This window comes from Rhododendron vialii, chromosome 3a, assembly GCF_030253575.1.
Source record: "Rhododendron vialii isolate Sample 1 chromosome 3a, ASM3025357v1".
In the NCBI taxonomy this organism is placed as follows: Eukaryota; Viridiplantae; Streptophyta; class Magnoliopsida; order Ericales; family Ericaceae; genus Rhododendron; species Rhododendron vialii.
This window is the reverse complement of record NC_080559.1, coordinates 23,260,547-23,279,359: the sequence shown is the minus strand read 5'-3', so window position 1 is coordinate 23,279,359 and position 18,813 is coordinate 23,260,547. Positions and strand designations below refer to the sequence as shown.

The window sequence follows — 18,813 nt, the reverse complement described above, 5'->3', positions numbered from 1 at the left end:
CAATGTCTCCTCTATGAGTTCTAGCTTGAATTGCACCTATCATAAACCTAGTTAGCAATTCACTCAAAAGGAAACTACGAATTGATAAAAGGATGCTGCAAGGAAGATATAGTTAGAGCATGGTAAAACCAATCAGTACATACCAAACGAAAATTACTACTACTACTACTACAATATAACAACAAACCTCACAAACTAAATTCCGGAAATGTGCTATATACCATGCTCAACTGCCAGCACTTAGTATAGAGAAATCATGACTTCATACTCTCAAAACCATAACTACAAAGATCAGATCACATTAGAAATGCCCAAAGACTTTTAGCAGCCTATTTTCTGATGATGGTTTGACGTGGTTCGAAGAAGAAATATAGGCTCTCAATCTTGGGGAGAGTTAAGACACGCTTGCATATCATCAGGGTCTTACATCCCACCTTGATATCAGATTCCGTCGCTTCAATCTTGGAGCTGGAGTTAGCATGATGAAATCGTCTGGTTCATCACAAGATTCATCACTGCTAATCCACCCATAGCAAGGTCTACGCCTCCTTCTTGTGAGACCGCTGGCCGGAGGTGGGGTCGGAATAAAATCAAGACGTGGGGTTGGCATAAAATCAAGGACCTCAGAGGATATAGGCGGAAGAGATAGAGTGGAGGGCCCAGGATCATCTGCTACAATAGAGCATCCAGGTCTTTCATCCCCCAATGCCCCGTTCTGCAAGTGTAAGCACCAAAATAAGTAACAGATAAATGTTTCACCATGTACACCTTTATAAAAGCTACCAACTAGCCACTAGGCCGTACAATCATCTGAACAAACAAATCTTTCTTTGTATATTTAGGCTTGAATAACAATTCTCAAACTGTTTTTCTTCCCAATAGCATGTCCATGTATATCATAGGAAGAAGAGAGCAGATTCGTGTTTTGTGCAAGTCTAAAATCTTATCCGGTACTCATCATACTGTTAAATAACTGTACTGAGCTGCACAGCCTGAAAAATATAACTAAAAAAGTGTGCATCGAGATGCCATAGGGTAGTCCTGAAGGAGCAATGGCTTGCATAATGTTTAAGCACATCATTTAGAGATTTCATGTAAGATAATTAAATAAAGATCCTCTTCCTTGTATAGGAGTTAAAACAGATAAAGTACTGTAATGTTTAATCAGAAGAGAAGACATTTAAAGCCCCAAACACACAAAATCCTCCTGTCACAAATTTCACTTTGTCAATTTATTCACAGCTGAAAAAACAAACATCGTGTGATAACTTACAAATCATCCTATCTTGCAGCCCAATTTCGTGAGTTTGCAGCATGCTCACAACAGTATATGTGATATTCAAAAGCACATGCCCAATGTCAAGTCATTGAACAAGGAAAATACTAGATAGAAGTAACGAGTGAGACATTAAGAAAGATGAAGCAAAACACCAGAAATAGTGGAAACCTTTGAGGAGCAAATCTTCTGACCTTGTGAAATAGTCTTTCCAGACTCATAACATGCAAATTTTCTGTATAAACAATAACCTTATGCATGCTAACGACCTTTATGAAATTCTGGTCTTCTTGAATCATGATAATGAACCCAAAAGGAAACTCTTAAGTGGATTATGATTATTACCACACATTTATTTCCCTCTCACTATTCAATTGCAGCTGTACACTGCAGACTGCACAAATCTTGTTGAAGCAATTGCAGTGGTTCCTATATATCTTCCTGCTCTAATAAGAATAAGACAGCAGAAGAGGTTGGATAAGGACATTGTTTTTGCCTCATTGTTCCCTTCAGACTTTGTTATGCAACAGATAATAAGAACCTTATATTTGATTCTTACAATAGAAAACACAATGGTTTAGTCCTAGATTACTTCTATCTGATGGGAAGCCTCATTCAGGTGTGCAGAGTGCATGCACGTAATTGAAATCCAACCAGATAGCGAATGGATGGACTATTAAGATCTAAATGAAAGGTCAACCTACGTGACGAATTTCATCTCACTCCAACCTCATATCATTGGTATCAACATGGTTTCAGCATCCATGTGTTTCATTTCAGTTTTGAAGGGTAATTCCCCACTATAATCGGCAACCCAGAATTAGCAAAACCCTTAAAAATAACCAAACTTAGGAGACTAAACTATCAATATACAAACCTAGCATCAGTATTTCATATAAGCATGCAATAGGTATTGCTTTTCCTTCTCTAAACATGAATGTGCATAATGCAAACAAATCAAGCAAATTAACATGAGTTCTTACCAAGGAATCTCTCTCTTAACGAAAAATCATTTTTCTGTGAGGCTGAATGTGGAACTCGAGGTTTTACTCCAAGATCAAAGAATCTTTTTCTTTTTTTTTTTTTTGTGGGGGGGGGAGGGGGAATATAATGGAACCAGTCTGTGTTCGCTTTGGGTCTCTAAAATCAACCCCTTTCTCTACGCACGGTCACCAATAAGTTCTCTCTCCAATTATTACTCTTATTTCTCTATCTCTCTCTCCACTCATTCCCCCCAAAACCTCCCTCAAAACTCAAACCAAACAAAGCGTGACATTTGGAATTTTCTGTGATTGGATTTCTTTGAATTGTGAAGAGGTGCCCTTCGAAATGTCAATGGTAAAGCTGCCCTTGAGAGAAACTAAAGAGCAAGTACGTTGGTGTCTCCTTTCTAGGAAACTACTCTCGACATGCCCGTCTAGGCAACATCAACTCCACATTCCACACTTTGAGCCCTTGATTTCCAAGACTATATCACTATTCACTTTATACCAACAAAAATACAATTGGCATAACTATACATATATTAATACCATGAAAAACATATTATTGCTCATAAAAAGAGAAACACTTAAAATTACGCATGTCATTTTATCTTTGATTTTAACAAAACAGTACTTTTCCTCCTTCCCCTCATGAGATTGCATTTTAATCTCTTCTGAACTTTTACTAAACATTCCAATCACATTATCTCATGCATTTAAGTACGTGCAAAAATTTAAATTTACCACATGAAGGAATGAAAATGTGTGCAAAGTATAGGTCAGGTTTCACTCTCTCCTAATGAGAGTTTCTTCTCCGGAATTTAACTTACATTCATGAAATGATATATTCAAATCTTCATAATTGCCTCAATTTCCCAAATCGCCTCTTCAAAGGGCGTCAATGTCACAAAACCAAAGTACTAGTGTAGATATGATCCACTTGATCGATTCCTTTTCCAACACATATGAGTTAAGTAGGAAGCATATTCGAAACCCGCCAGCAACCTTCCAACAAAGGAACATCCTTTTGCAGCTCCAAATTGAAATTTGGTAAACCAATATCACCGAGAAACTACGTTTTATCCCTCACAAAATTCACTTGCTCAAAGCCTTGTGTAGTGCCACTGAACATTTGCCACCACATCATGTGTTATCTAGGTCAACCCTTTTATATTCATCTCAATTCTCACCTAGTGATCTAGTCAAAAATCTCCATTATTTCATACTTGTCTGTGTTTAGGCATAATGCCAGTAGCAAAATTTCTCAAAAGTTTCAAAATCCTATCGTAGCAACTAGCGATCACCATGACTCAACAATATATGCATTATAAAGACCAATTATGAGCACTAGAGCTGAAGCTAACCTAACAGTCAACCCCTCCTAAGACTTTCATCGCAAACTAGACAACCCATCAGCGTTGGAACCTGACCAGAACAAGACATTCAAGTCAGCTGGAGCGATAGGAACAAGAGAGCATCCCACCAAGCTAAAAACTTCTTATACCACTGTCCACCAATTAGAATTAATACCTTCCCTTATGCAGCAGGTTGTAATTTTATTCCACACTATTCATACCAGACATTGAATTTACAAATTAAAACAAATGAGTATAGTGATTCTTCGTAGTGCTCTCTATTTCGTCCCTCAACTGAATGACAGTGTCACAGTACCTTAGCTAGAGTCATAGCCTTGGTGCAAAAAACTCGATTCTTGGGTCAAAAAGTTGTAATGGCTTCTCCATATATGTCAAATCTTTACTTAGTAATACTAATTTTCCGGTCGAAACATGTTACAGATCGGGTGGATGTAGTTTTTTTCCTTTCATTTTTATGGCATTGATACATAGAACACATCCAACAGCTGTGCCAAATCAATGGTAACTAACTAATAAACTATAACACTAGCACCTTCAACTATCACAATGAATCTAATATATCTAGATTTGCTTTACAATACCAAACCTGATACCACACTTCCAATGAAACTCTGTACAAACATTTGTATTCACAAATACCAAATATCGTACAATAACTATCATCACCAACACACAATATACTTTAACCAAAATAGCCTCCACTTATATCCCGCCACATATCACATCCCTTACCATACGAGTAAATATGCAGGTAAAGCACCTTTTATTAAACCTCTTGTACTTTACTTACCACGAGATAACATATACTAATACTTCCAAGTGAATGACCATGATGGCATTCTATCAAACTCAAAATTTCTTTCTCTGTATTTCCGTGAAGAGTAACAAGAGGTTGCATTGTGCACCACTTATCAGTACAGTATCGGCATTCTCATTCTCTCTGCCTAGCAGCCAAATAATCGTCTCGGTGCCTAATTTCAACACCCTAGTCAAGGGTGCAGACCACCGCCTAGTGGCTGCCTAGGCCAATTTTTCGAACACTGCCCAGAAACTGTGGATTCTAGCGCACGCACACTTATCTCGGTGGATGAATATACATATACAGTTCATAAAAACACCAAGTGAAGTAACAATACCAACAAATAAACTGAAACAGTAAGTAATATTACCGTCAAAAGGTTTTCAACTTCATTTCTTTCCTCTCCTACTGGCAAAAGGTTTTCATCTTCATGTGTTTCCTGTCCTACCGGCAAAAGTTCTTCATCTCCATTTCTTTCCTCTCCTACGGTCAATAGGTTTTCATTTTCATTTCTTTCCTCTCCTACATCCCCCTCTTCTGGTTGATCAAGAATGGTATCTATAAGAATCTTGTAAGCATCCGCCTCAATAAACGGCCAACCTTCATCTCCCCCGTATACCTGCAACAAAAACCTACTGGTCACAAGTTTATCCCCCAAAAAATAGTTCAACTGAATAACACATTGGACACTGGACAGCCTTAATGTCTGTTTGGTTTCCAAGAAAATGCAGAAAAAGGGAAGAAAAAAAAAACTGTGCCCACACACCCATTTGCCTTAAACGATGAAATTTCATATGTGATGATTCAAGAAACGAGAAAAGGGAGAAGAAAACGGATTTAAACCTCCAGGAGACCCTTGACGATTCTGCGAACCAGCTGCTCAGGGAAGCCGAGGGGTGTCATCGCATCAATGGCGGCGTCCATTCGTGTCAGACGCTGCAAAATTCCCCAAAACAGAAAGCGAAATATGAGATAAGCCAAAGAAGAAAGTAAAATGCCATAAGAATCAGAGAGAAAGAGTAGGACGAGGAAAACCTTTCTGGGTCTCGCTCTCGGCGCCATTGCTGCTTCCTCTCTCTCTCTCTCTCTCTCTCTCTCTCTCTCTCTAAAGTCGACGGCACAGTCTCCCTTCCCTCTTTCTCCCTCTGAAAACCGAAAGACCAGAGTCACCAGACAGAGACACCTTGGGGAGGAGCGCGAGAGCGCTACACAATTTGTATTTACAGTATTACTATTATTATTCCCGTACCGGATTATGGGTGGATTATAGGTTAATTAATCAATAATCAGCGTCCTTGTTGGTGAGGCTGTTCGATAGCCCACGGACCCCTTTGTACGGAGGGATTTCCATAGAAAAAGAAAAGAAATGTCAGGATTTCTAGTTAAATCACTTATTTGGATAGAGTGTTTTGGTAAAAAAATGTAAAGAAAAAAATACAAACATAAAAATTTTAATGGTTTTTTTCCTTTCTTACTTAATCTCAACAAATAGGAAGAAAAGATCGTCGTTGTTGTGCAAAGTGTCACATTCATTAAGACTTTATTTGATTCTTTCTAGAGCACTCCTTAGAAATTAGGGTTCCGCTCTTTTTTATCCAATCGCTTATCTTATGGAGTCTCTACAACCTCTATTAGGCAAATTAGGATAATATTTACATAAACAGAGTACAACTTTGGAGTTTGGAGGTCTCATTCCTCACACTTATCGTTGTTCCCAGACTTCACTCATTCAAGGTTCAACAGAGAGACCTTCGAAGCAAGGGCGGAGCTATGTTGGGGCTTGCGGATCCCCCTCGAGTAAATATTATTTTGTGTATACCTGATTTTAAATATTATTGATAATTATTCGTGTGTTTATACTTATAATCTTACTAATTTTAGTTTGATTTGATAAAACAGTTATTTTACATTTTTATTTCTCAATTTCTTTCATAAATGAAAAATAATCTCGTGACACTTGAATTAGCTTAAAGGAAAAAATAAAATGATTGATATATTTAATTGCATTAGATTAGAATTATTTTCCTCTACAAATGTAATGTATTGAAAAATAAAAATACGTTCCGATAAAAATATGTCTATTAAGCCAGCCCCCCGGGTCAAAAATCCTGACTCGACCACTACTCGGAAGGCAACCCGATTGGGAGTCTGGTGAGATTTGGTGAGAAAGCACTTCTCTTTCGTATCTCATCTGTTCTCACCGTCCAAATGGATTGTTAGGGCTTGTAATTATTTTATGTATATTTGAGTGTAATTATTTGATATATTTGAGATGTTGGGCTATTAGCCTATTAGTATTGGGGAGTGCTACAATACATACCATTTATTTGAGTGTGTATTATATGCACCCTCATTAAAATACACCAAAATGTTATGATTCTCAAAATATTATGAATTTATTGCTAAAAAGTTACGAATCATATTGATGAAAAGTTACGAATTTTTAGTATAAAAGTTAAGGTATGAAATAAAATATTATAAATGATCAGTACTCCTACAAGTAATTTTTTATGATGTGACACAATATGAACTACACAATAGGTGCATATGATACACACCACATTATATGCGAGTAATTCTCTTTTTACTTGTGGGGGAAAAAAAGTAATACAATGGTAACCACATTTGTAATCGTGTGTGGCTGCATAAGAATCATTCGATAGGGTGCAACATTCGATAGGGTGCAACGCGCGATACCAATCACATTATAGAAGCGACACTCATCTAGCACATGAAATTGAATATATACAATATGGTCACCATAGGCAGTTCAAAAAATGGTCACCATAGCAATATGACATGAAAATAAAAAATAATCATCCTTTTTTTATTGTCCATAAATAAGGATGGATTGGGAGTATTGATTATGAGCAAATCACAAATGTGGAAAAAATGTTTAGATTGGACAATTGTAATCACATTAAGCACATTGGTTTAACAGAGGGAAAGAAAACATCATTTGTCAATAAACAGGTTTGCTTTGAAAAGAAATGTGTATTGATGTATATATGTTATCGATCAATATTTTCCTTTGGATGATCTCTTAAACATTTCTAGTCATCAAAGTAGACCTGTAAAATTGCAGACTATTGGTCAAAGAAAAATAAGACGAGCTTATTGCAACAAGGCTCCTAGAGGTTGTTATTTGCATGGAAAATTTATATAAAAGGTCCTTCTAGTTTCATCCAAGTCTCATTTTCGTCTTTCAAGTATCAATTACAATTCTTTTGACCTTCAAGTTTGGTTTTCATACCAAATTGGTTCAATTGATAACTTCTATCAGCTAAACTTGACAGAAAAAATCAGATTGATGGCAGTTTGGAAGTTGCAGTTCGTACCAAGTTGGTCCAATTGATGAAGTTTGCCCCCATTCTAATTTTTTTCATCCAATTTGGCTGACAAACGTTATCAATTGGACCAACTTAGTTCGAAAACCAAACTTGAAAGTCAAAAGAGTTGTAATTGATACTTGAAGGATGAAAATAAGACTCGGGTGAACTAGGAGGGCCATTTTAAAAAATTTCCATAGTTGCATTATCAATCACCCTATCTATATAAGTACTATATATAAGCAAATGGAGTTGGCCGGGCTCAAATTAAGAACTCCAAACCTCCGATCCTAAATTCTTGAAATTGTGATTTTTTTTACAAGAAATTTTGAGAGAGAGAGAGAGAGAGAGAGAGAGAGAGAGAGAGAGAGAGAGAGGGGGGGGGGTTAGTGTGTGTGTCTATATATATAAATCATACTTTGTTCTAAGAATAACTTAAGATTTCATCCTATAATTATATCCTCCGTATGTAAAAGGAAAAGTTCCCTTAAGCTGTTGTTTTTCATCCAATGAATGTACCAACAGGACCTGGAGACCCTGCCAAGCAGGGGTGCTTGGCAGGGGTGCCGAGCACATCTCGGCCGTCCAAAAGTGTTTTGGACGGTTCAGATGTAAAGGTACAGAACGAATTAAAAAAAAAGAAAGGAAAAGGAAAAAGATGTTTCGATCCGGGCCGTTGATTCCGAGATGAATGGCTGGATTGGCCGCTCGGCACCTGCTTGGCAGGGGTGCCGCTCGGCAGGGTCCCCGGGTCCGTACCAACATGGGCAAATCAAAAAATGGTTGCTCCCTCGGCAACGATTCTGCAGGTGTACGCTTGGGTTGGGAGTATGAGTTGTAAATTTGGTATGGTTAGTTATGATGTTGTGTCCTTTAATAGTTTTTCTTTGCGAGAGATGCAAATGACAACCGCATAAATGTTAACGTTAGAAGTGAGTTTATTTATACTTTTTGTTAATTTGTCTTTGCACTTTTGACTTTTTAGAGTCACATTGTCGTACTTTTTACATCATCTATCGTTCTCGTTGCGTGGATTTTAATTTTTCTTAAAAGAATTGGATACACCAAAATAAAAAGAAGAGAACAGTGTTGAAAAACACATTATACAAAAAGAAGCATAGTTTTGAAGTTAAATGTATTGCTTAAAGGGAGAGCACAATACACGAAAAACAAAGAAATGAGATTGTTGGGGAACAACACCTTAGAAATGTTCTCCTCCATGGTCATGTGTTGGCCAAATGTTGGGCTTTATCCCAATTACCACATGAAAACCCCAAATCTTGTTTAGGACCTATTATGTGTTGTTTCACAAAAGAATCAGAGGCAAACTTCATGGGTTTACAAGCCCCCATTACCTCAACTTACTTTTATAAATCCAAACATCTTTGGGAAGTCAAATTAATAGTGATATTTTACGGGGTAGTTTTCACACTTGTTTTTTTTACAAATACTAACAAATGCACCCGTGCCTGAAGGTACTTTCCCAAATTCACTAACAGAAGATAATGTAAAACTTTGCACTATTGATCATCAATAAAATCGCTTACTCTTAATCAAAATATTTCTCAAGGAATCAAGCAAACATAGTCCCAAATGATAATTGTGGAAGACTATTTGGAAGCTGAAAATCCCTCATAAAATTAGACATTTCTGGTGGAGATCATGTAGCAATAGCTTGGCTACAAAGTAAAATTTGGTTAGAAGGAAATGTGGGAAGTCTAAGAATTAAGATCTGCCCATGCTGTTCTTACTTTGATGAGACTATAGAGCACTCACGGATGATGCTATGATGTCCCTGGTCATTTTGGGAATACCGTAATTTTTGGTATAATTTCACCATTATGAGTATAACTAAAACCCATTACAAGCATAACAGAACCCAAACATGGCATAAACAAGGAATATCTAAAAAACCAATCAAGACATAACCAAACCCAACCAAGGTATAGCAAACAAGTTATGTCTTGTTATGGTTTTGTTATGCTTGTAATGAGTTTTGGTTATGCTCATAATGGTTTTGTTATGCCAAAAGTTACGGTGTCCCCAATCCATATGGATAATCTAAATATTGTGGACAATATTTTACAATGGCGGGCTCCGGATAGAGGGTGAGTGAAAGTAAATTGTGATGTGACAGTTAAGGGCGATGGAGCGGATGCAAAAGTGTCGGTCACTATTCGAGATTGGAAAGGATCTCTTATCAATGGGAAGGTGGGTTCAGTGAAGATCTCTCCTCGCAATTCGCCAAGCTTGTGGAATGATTAAAGGATCTGGGTTTGATGGAAGGGCTAGTCGAATCGGATAATCAATTGGCAATCAAGCTTAGTGTCTATGAATTGGTCTCTCCCTGGGAGGTCTTGGCTGTCGTTGAGGATACTAGACAGATGAATGAAGGATGAGGTGGGGATCAGTTTCGGCTATTCAAGATCACAAAGCATTTACTAAGTGAATATCACCAAACACATTGTCAAACAAACCATTCACAAAGCTTATTGGTAATTCAGTTCATACCATCAACATGAATATAAATGTAGGTCCAGCTAGTAGATTAATTTTGCCCGCTTACAAAGTAAAACCCCTAAATTAAATTACCACCACTTACAAAGTTACAACCCGGTAGATTACCAGTCTAGGTGATGGTCACCAGTAGATGTCACAACTAATCTTTTTAAATTAAAAGTTTCGCTAATAGGAACTAGGCTAAACTCAAGTAGTCAGGAGACCGAGAAAATGGACTATTTATGTAGGGTTTAAATAATAAATCAGGATATCTGTAGAAGATTTTTTTTTGGATCGATGGGTTATCTGTGGAAGTTTTGATGAGCTTTTATTTAATTCTTAAATTTGTAGGTTAGGTCCTATTAAGACCCCATTCCATTAACACTTTTTCTACTTTTTTTTTAGTTTTGTTCTTATTCAATTTTTTTTGTTTTTTTGCGTTTGTTAGTTTTAGCCTCACTTTTTTACTTTTCCATCAATTTTCTTTGGCAGGCAGTGTTGCTCTACCATTCATGACTATCAGTGCAACGCTATCCCCAACTAGCTATATCAAAAGTTTGAGACGATAAAGGTGTGCTTCGAGATGGATAGCTAGAGAGAGCATCCGGCATTCCTAAGTGTACCGTCCTTGAACTTTTGGCAAAGAGCAATGGTATGATAACCACATTTGAATAGCACATTTAGGGTGCCATGTGAAGTGTCACCAAAGCATTTGTACTACATGACAAATGAGGCACACGCACTTTTCACCCATATTACATTTTGTTAACAACATTAATGGGCCTGTAAACATGACCCAAAGCACACTAATCTAAAGCCCATTTTATATTTTTGACGAACAATCTAAAAAGCCCATTAAAGTTCACAAAACCCAACAGTATCAAATCCAAGCCGTCCAAATTAGGTCGAAACAACTTCGCTACAGTCCCTACTATAAGTTCAACTCGTAGCCCTAGTTCTCAGATTTGCTGCAACTAGGGTTTTCTCTCCTTCCTCAACTCTCTTCCCAACCAGAAGTTAACAGTAGTAGTAGAGAGAGGTTAAAGCGACAGCACCAGCCGCTGTCCGCCTTGGCAAAGCTCTCAGCTTCGTCTTGGCCCTCGATTTTGCCCCCCTTTTGTACTATACGCACACACATACATAATTACATACAGTTTTTGTTGTATCTGTACCTGTATCTATAATGGCGGTGAAGACATCGAAAGCCGAGAAGAAGATCAAGTACGATCACAAGCTGTGCCAGCTCCTCGATGACTACACCCAGATCCTGATCGCCGCCGCCGACAACGTCGGGTCGAACCAGCTCCAGAACATCCGCAGGGGTCTACGCGGAGATTCTGTGGTTCTAATGGGTAAGAACACGATGATGAAGAGATCCATCAGGATTCACTCCGAGAAGACCGGAAACAAGGCCTTCCTCAATCTCATTCCTCTCCTCGTTGTAAGACTTCAACTCAATTTTAGTTTTTTTCGTAAGCTAGTCAAGCTCAAGCAGCTCGAGTTTTAAACTCGTTTAGCACACGAAGGAGATATGGAAGTGTAGTAAATGAACCGAGCTTGACCACCTCGATAATATACAAGCCAAGCTCAAGCTCAATTATTTGGGCTCTTCTTTTTGTTATTTTGTGGGTTTGGATTGCGGCTGCGAAAGGCTCGGCTCACTATGTGCTCGGCTCTTTTGTAAACTAGTTGAGCTCAAGCTTGAGTTTAGGAGCTCGGCTCATTACAGAGGTTGTAGTAATGAACCGAGCTTGAACATGTCAATAATAAACGAGCCAAACTCAAGCTCGATTATTTGGGCTCGACTTGAGCTCGAACTAGACTAGTTTTAAACGGGCCGAGCTAGAACTTTTCAAAGCTCGGCTTGGCTTGATTGTGGCCGCAGTATGGATTTGGATTGGGGCTTCAAAAGGCTCGGCTCGTTATGGGCTCGTCTCTTTCGTAAACTAGTTGAGCTCAAGCTCGAGTTTTAAGCTTGTATAGTAAAGGAAGGAGCTTGGCTCGTGTAGTAAATGAACCGAGCGTGAACACCTCAATAATAAACGAGCTCAAGCTTGAGCTAGTCAAAGCTGGGCTCGGCTCATTTGCAAGTTGCAACCGTAGTTTGGATTTTTTAGTGATTGGGATATAGAGATGTTTACTTTGATTTTTTTTTTTTTTTTTTGTGGAAAATAGGGTAATGTTGGCTTGATTTTCACAAAGGGTGATTTGAAGGAGGTCAGCGAAGAGGTTGCCAAGTACAAGGTGAAAATTTATGACCTTTTACCTAATCTATGTAACCTCATTTTTCATGTTTCTGAATGGATTATGAATTTCACCCAGTTTTAATAGGTTGCTCGTATTCTCTTTACATTTCCAGTAATGAATTGTTCTTGCTGATACTTCTTCGTTACTGTACATATATAAGTATGCTGGTGCTATATTTTGTAGTATGGTTTTTGCTTGAGGGATATTTGTGATGTTGCACGCCTGTTATATTTTGCATGAGAAGTAGGTTGTTTTCATGCCATCTAATGGAACCTGATATTGTGTACAAACAGTCAAATTGTTAGGAATCCAATCTTTGATGCGATGCAACATTCAACTTTCATTAAACCAATTACACATCTTGATCATGGCAAAACAGAAACTTTCATAACGATGTTTGCAGAATAACTATCTTTTGCTTGAGGAATGCTCTCATTCATGTTTGTGGAGTTGCTGAAACACCTTTGAGATGAAATTAGTTTTGTTGAGGTCTATGTATAGTCTGTTTCCCTTGTTTATTTATCTTGTGGTCCTTATTGTTGATAAAACATACTGTGGTCCGTTTTATTTCTTTTAGTTTTCTCTTTGATTGCTTTCGTTATTTGCTTTAGCAGAGAACAATGTGAACTGTGCTCCGCAGAACCAGTTTAAGTTTGACTAGCTCGCTTATAACCAAAACAATTTATAACAGCTCAACGAAGTTGTAGAATTGAACTTTGCATTTTTGCTTATATACTTAAAGGGGAGTTCACTGAAATTTCCGATGTACAATAAAAAAAAAAGCGGGGAGTTTACTTTTGAACTATCCCTACATGTTTTGTGGTTTCAGTAAATGTGATATCCCTTTTGGTATAGATTCATTTTTGTGCTGATGTTGTACATACATTTCTCTCTGTACAGGTAGGAGCTCCTGCTCGTGTTGGATTGGTGGCTCCAGTTGATGTCGTTGTCCCACCCGGAAACACTGGACTCGACCCTTCCCAGACCTCTTTCTTCCAGGTCTGTAGCCTTAACTGTTGCCAACTTTTCTCTAGTGTCTATTAGTAGTTATTTATTTCTCACACGTAATGTTCCAGGTGCTCAACATTCCCACCAAAATTAACAAGGGTACAGTCGAAATTGTTACCGCTGTGGATCTTATCAAGAAGGGCGACAAAGTTGGATCTTCTGAGGCTGCCCTTCTCGCAAAACTTGGCATTAGGCCCTTTTCTTATGGTCTTGTTGTCCTGACTGTGTACGACAATGGATCGGTCTTCAACCCAGAGGTGCTTGATCTGACAGAGGATGATCTCGTTGGGAAGTTTGCCTCCGGAGTTTCCTTGGTCACCTCATTGGCACTGGCTATTTCTTACCCAACTCTTGCTGCTGCACCCCACATGTTCATCAATGCCTACAAAAATCTCCTGGCCATTGCAGTGGAAACTGAATACTCCTTCCCCCAGGCAGATAAAGTCAAGGAGTACCTTGCGGTATGCGACGCATATTTGTTCATGAATGGAGGGCCTAACTTTTGTTGTTTTTGACTTCTTGTCTTCTTCACATACATGAACAACTTGTTTGGGTTGGATACTGCAGGATCCCAGCAAGTTTGCTGTTGCTGCTGCCCCTGTTGCAGCTGCTGCTTCCGGTGCTGCCACTCCTGCTGCTGCTGCTGCTAAGGAGGAAGAGAAGAAGGAAGAACCTGCCGAGGAGTCTGATGATGACATGGGTTTCAGTCTGTTCGACTAAGTTACTAGTTATGATGTGTTGCCAAACTTATTAGTTGCTTCCTTTATTGCTTTTTGTTGACGTCATTTTGTTGGGTTTGATGGATTTAGTATTTGTTAGTTTTGGACCATATTTTATCTGCCTGAGTAACTCTTATTATCTTCCTTCGATCTATCTTCGATTTTGGGTTGATCATTGTTGATGGTTTCAGCACACCGTTGGTAGAGAATTATGTTATGTGGAGAGGTCTCTTTAAAACTATGTGGTAACTTTTCTTTGGCGGGAGGTTCAATTAGCAGACTCAAAATTTTGGACAAGCAATTCCACTGCCCTATTGGAACCTTCTCTAGTCTTGGTTTCTCCTGTGGCTGCACCCAGAAGCTGGTGGTCAATGACTTGTGTTAAAACCTGAGTTTCAGTTTGAATGATCCTTGCTGTTAAAACCTGAGTCTTATTTCTCTTTTCTTGAGACCAATTCTGGGAACAGTATAGAAATGGTTTAAATCTTGTCCGAAAGCTGCATATTTCATTTTTGCGCTTGCCATTTCCTGGAGTTAACTTGTTTGATTCCGTAATTGTTCTTACTGGAATTACAGAGAGTTTTAGCCCAAGACTTCATGCTAAAGCCGTGAATTTCTGGGTTGAGAGCACCAACAACGTTAATCCTTAGTTGGGTCTGGAAGGTTTATAAGAATAGGAGGAGTTTCTACGTGGATATTGCCCAAAGTTTAGGTGGCCTGAAAAGGAACTAATTTGCTGGTCATTTTTGTGGATTAAGAACGTCTCCATTGTATTTTTACATTGGACCAACGACCAATCCTAATCAAATTTCCTAATGGAATTTGTGGCGTCAACCTAAAGGGTTTAATGATTTTTCTAATTTCTTTTTTTCCTGCACGTTATGAGTTGAGTTTTGTTCACCCTCCACTTAAGAGAGTGAACATTACCTTCCTGCTTATTAGTGAAATGAAATGATGTGAACTCTATCATAAAGTGATGTCATGCTATCAAAAAGTGTATTGCATAGTAAGCATAATATTACTTTGTGGTGGGGTCCACATTATTTCAACAAATATGAGAAAGGGTAATGTTCACCCTCTATAAAGGAGGGTGAACAAAATTGCACTCGCACGTTTTCCATTCCCTTTTGATGCTTAGTTATTTCCATTGCTAGGGCATCACATGCGACACAACAGTCTCATTAAAATGAAAATTATTGGGATTTGGGGGTTTGTTGTCTCTCTCTCTCTCTCAGGCGCTGCTCAGCCCCAAAATCCCGAAATGGCGTGTCTGGGGCCAAAACCGAGAGCACCAAGGCTTTGTTTGGTTGTGGTTTGATTTATTGATTTTTTTGGGCCTATTTCGGAACTCAAATTATAATTATTCTTAAATTTTTTTAACTCATAGTAAAAAATATTTTAAGAAGAATTGAAGTTTGAATTATATTTGTGGATCTCGAAATGGGCCCACAAAAATCAATAAATTAACCAATCATAAACCACAACCAAACAAAACCTTGGGTGCTTTCTTGGTTATGGCTCCAAAACAATGCCGTTTTGGGGCTGGGCAGTGCCTGCTATCTATGAGAGACAGCAGGCCCCTCAAATACATATTATTGGGAGGTCTTGGGACACTGCCACCTGATGCGCCAACAACACTTTTTTCCATCACACATTATCTCACAATAAATGTGTGATAGAGAATGGTGTTGGGGCACAAGACCACTGAATAATTACTCCATGAAAAGTGGGAATAAGAATGCTTACATCTGACCACCTTCAAATTCAGCTGCAGAATTTCATGCTACGTCCTTTAGAGAGATTCCTGATTATTTCATTTTGAAAGGCAGATTCCTGATTATTTCAATAGGTCTCCAATTTTGTGGCAAGTTTAGTTAGGTACAAGGAGGTCGTGAATAGCTGTGAAACGAATACGCAGAATGTGCCATATAGGAAAATACTAAATACCGTCCACAAAATTGAATCTCTCGATTATGCCCATTGAAAACATGATCCGCGTGCATGTTTCAGGCATCGCATGTTTCATTGGCCTAATTAAATCAATCACAGACAATGACATTGAGGTGAAATGGCATTGCAATCTTACTCTTAATTCTTTCATTTAGATTATTCTCTTGACACAAATCCAAAATAATACCACTGCAGACCAATAAACTTGTCTTAAATTTGGCAAACATTTTACATATGATCGAACTTAATTGATACTTTAATTAAACACAAATATTGATTATTATATATCTTTGTAGTTGAGTTTTTGCTGGTGGTAGGGTAGATGATTTTGAGGTTGTCTCACAACTCACAAGTCAATGTCACCAAGACAAGAAGGGTGGACAACATGTTGAAAGCTGAAAACGTGTGCCGCTGAAAATGAGGGCACAGTTTAGCTAATATCAATTATTAGTTTTAATTTAACATAATAATTAACTCCTTGATGTTTTTGTCCACCACGATACCATCAATAAGCAGACAATTGAGATAAGAAATTGGAAGCGGATTCATGTCTGGCACGGCACAGGATTTGTTCTTGTTAATTTCTTGAGCATTTTCTAAAACAGGGATATGGTTTGATTTTTCCCTAATTGCGTTGTGAGGTAATCAATCTCTTTATCCGGAAATTCCCCCCACCCAAAACTTCCAAGAGTTTGGCTTCTCTTTAGTTTAGGTATCTGCGAGAGCGGAGCTAGAAATTATAGTTAATGGTCGGGATGATCAAAATCTCATCTGAAATCATGCATGACATTTTTCATGTAACCGCAAAGATAATCATATATTCATAAGTATTATAAGTATACTACATGATCTTACATATATTCATCGATAGGATACGAATTGGTAAAGGCCCTATGTTAGAACCATTTGGGATGCCGGCGTGTTTTTCGTTATGTACTTCAACAATATGATACGTTCAATTGCGTTATGAGTTCTTCACAATTTTACAGAGGAGAAATGTATTTCCTTTATTTTTGGTGAAATAGATATGACAATTTTATAGTTATATAGAATATTTAGGGCAATAAAACTATTTTAGTGTGTCACACTTGTAAATTAACTTTCACATTAATCATAAGAGCAAGTCAGCCCCATAGCCATTCATCTTGCTATTGCCATATGTTGGCATATTTTTTGACAATTTAAGTCCACCCATTGCCATTTGTTGATGCTAGAAAATGACAATGCCATCTTTGCAACTAAATTTGATACTACCAAATATGGCATTGTCATTTCTCCCACTTTATTCAAGCCATTTGATTTGTATTGGAAGAATGAGATGAATTTAATATAATGGTTTGATTTGAGCATTTGCTAAAATGGAACCAAATTAACCAGTCCAACAACTTTGGTATTTTTTGACTTTTCAAAATTGTAACAAGTCAATAAATGACTTTGAAAAAATCATTTTGTCGCCAATAGATAAACTTGCTCTAATTAAACAAAATTCACAAGGATTGAATGGGGTCAGTTGACTTGACCCTCAACGCCCCCCTCCCTTTGGATAACCAGTTCCTAGCACAAGATTCTAGGACATTCCATTGGTAACTAGGGGAGTCAAAAAATTCGACCTAAAGAGGAAGAATAAATACCTTGACAAAAGATCATATCTACAGATGAACAATTTCTTGCACCTGATAGAATTTGACGATAGCACAAAGCATGCAAATTGACAATATATTATGGTACGCATGAGAGTGACAAAGCTGCTAGTTGGGTGACATTATGGTAAGCGCAGTTGTTGATGTGAATAACAAGAACAAGTATGAAAGTTTTTTGAAAAATAAAATTCAAAAGGTATAAGCGATTGGGTTCAACGAAATAATTGCAAGAAAAATGGAGCAACAAAAGATTAGAGCCTATAGGGGACCATATAAATTTAGAGAAAATAATTATCCGTTGGGCAAAACTATAATTAAATGTTTGAGAAGGGGCATGTGCCCCGTTTGTTCTCATATGCCTCTGCCACTCACATCTATACATTTTTACACAAGTTTAATTAGTCAACAGTCAACACTCACCAACCCTAACATTGGATCCAAGCCAAAAACAAAGATGGACTTTTAATGTCGAAAAAGAACCCACACAACTTGAATTGGAGAGAAGCCGAATTTATTTATATAAAATAATGTCCTTTGTGGTACTGAAATGAAACTCTTGAGCAAAATTGGTGTCAAATTAGTAAATTACAAGATTATTGGGAAAAATTTGGTAGCAAGTTCAACATTAATTATTTCAAACACAGAGAGGATAGAAATATAACTGCAGGCTAAGCAAAGCCACCAGTAAATACCAAATTAGTTGCTGATCAGTGGAAGAAATTGTTTAATGGGTCTGCTAGTCAGGACCCAGCTGCAGCTATCCTAATTCCTATTCCCTAATTGGCACTTTTGGTTTTGATTGTGCACTAATTGACACTTTTCCAAGCTAGCATATCTTTGTTCTTTTCTTTATTCTCTTTTCAAATTGAAGTTAAGAACAAATTAATCAAAGATTGAGATACGTAAGAGAGAGAGAGAGAGAGAGAGAGAGAGAGAGAGAGAGAGAGAGAGAGAGAGATTGATCGGATAAGCCGATAAGGTGAGTGG

General features: G+C 37.8%; 2 protein-coding genes across 3 annotated transcripts; one reads left to right on the top strand and one right to left on the bottom strand.

The window, feature by feature from the left end:
- Positions 1 to 62: 62 nt before the first annotated feature.
- On the bottom strand, positions 63 to 5,769 carry LOC131320526 (uncharacterized). 2 transcript variants are annotated; one of them, XM_058351245.1, is made up of 4 exons: positions 5,470 to 5,769; positions 5,278 to 5,370; positions 4,805 to 5,053; positions 63 to 715 (listed from the first exon to the last, which is right to left on the bottom strand). In XM_058351245.1, the coding sequence occupies exons 1-4, from the start codon at positions 5,494 to 5,496 to the stop codon at positions 416 to 418; spliced, it is 669 nt and encodes a 222-aa protein (XP_058207228.1). In that variant the 5' UTR covers positions 5,497 to 5,769; the 3' UTR covers positions 63 to 415. The 2 variants fall into 2 exon arrangements, with proteins under 2 accessions (XP_058207228.1, XP_058207229.1); XM_058351246.1 differs by having other exon boundaries at positions 4,844 to 5,053; positions 5,470 to 5,639.
- A 5,395-nt stretch (positions 5,770 to 11,164) lies between these two features.
- LOC131320525 (large ribosomal subunit protein uL10) lies at positions 11,165 to 14,411 on the top strand. Its single transcript, XM_058351244.1, has 5 exons — positions 11,165 to 11,703; positions 12,438 to 12,506; positions 13,410 to 13,508; positions 13,586 to 13,978; positions 14,085 to 14,411. The coding sequence occupies exons 1-5, from the start codon at positions 11,446 to 11,448 to the stop codon at positions 14,235 to 14,237; spliced, it is 972 nt and encodes a 323-aa protein (XP_058207227.1). The 5' UTR covers positions 11,165 to 11,445; the 3' UTR covers positions 14,238 to 14,411.
- The last annotated feature ends 4,402 nt before the right edge of the window (positions 14,412 to 18,813 follow it).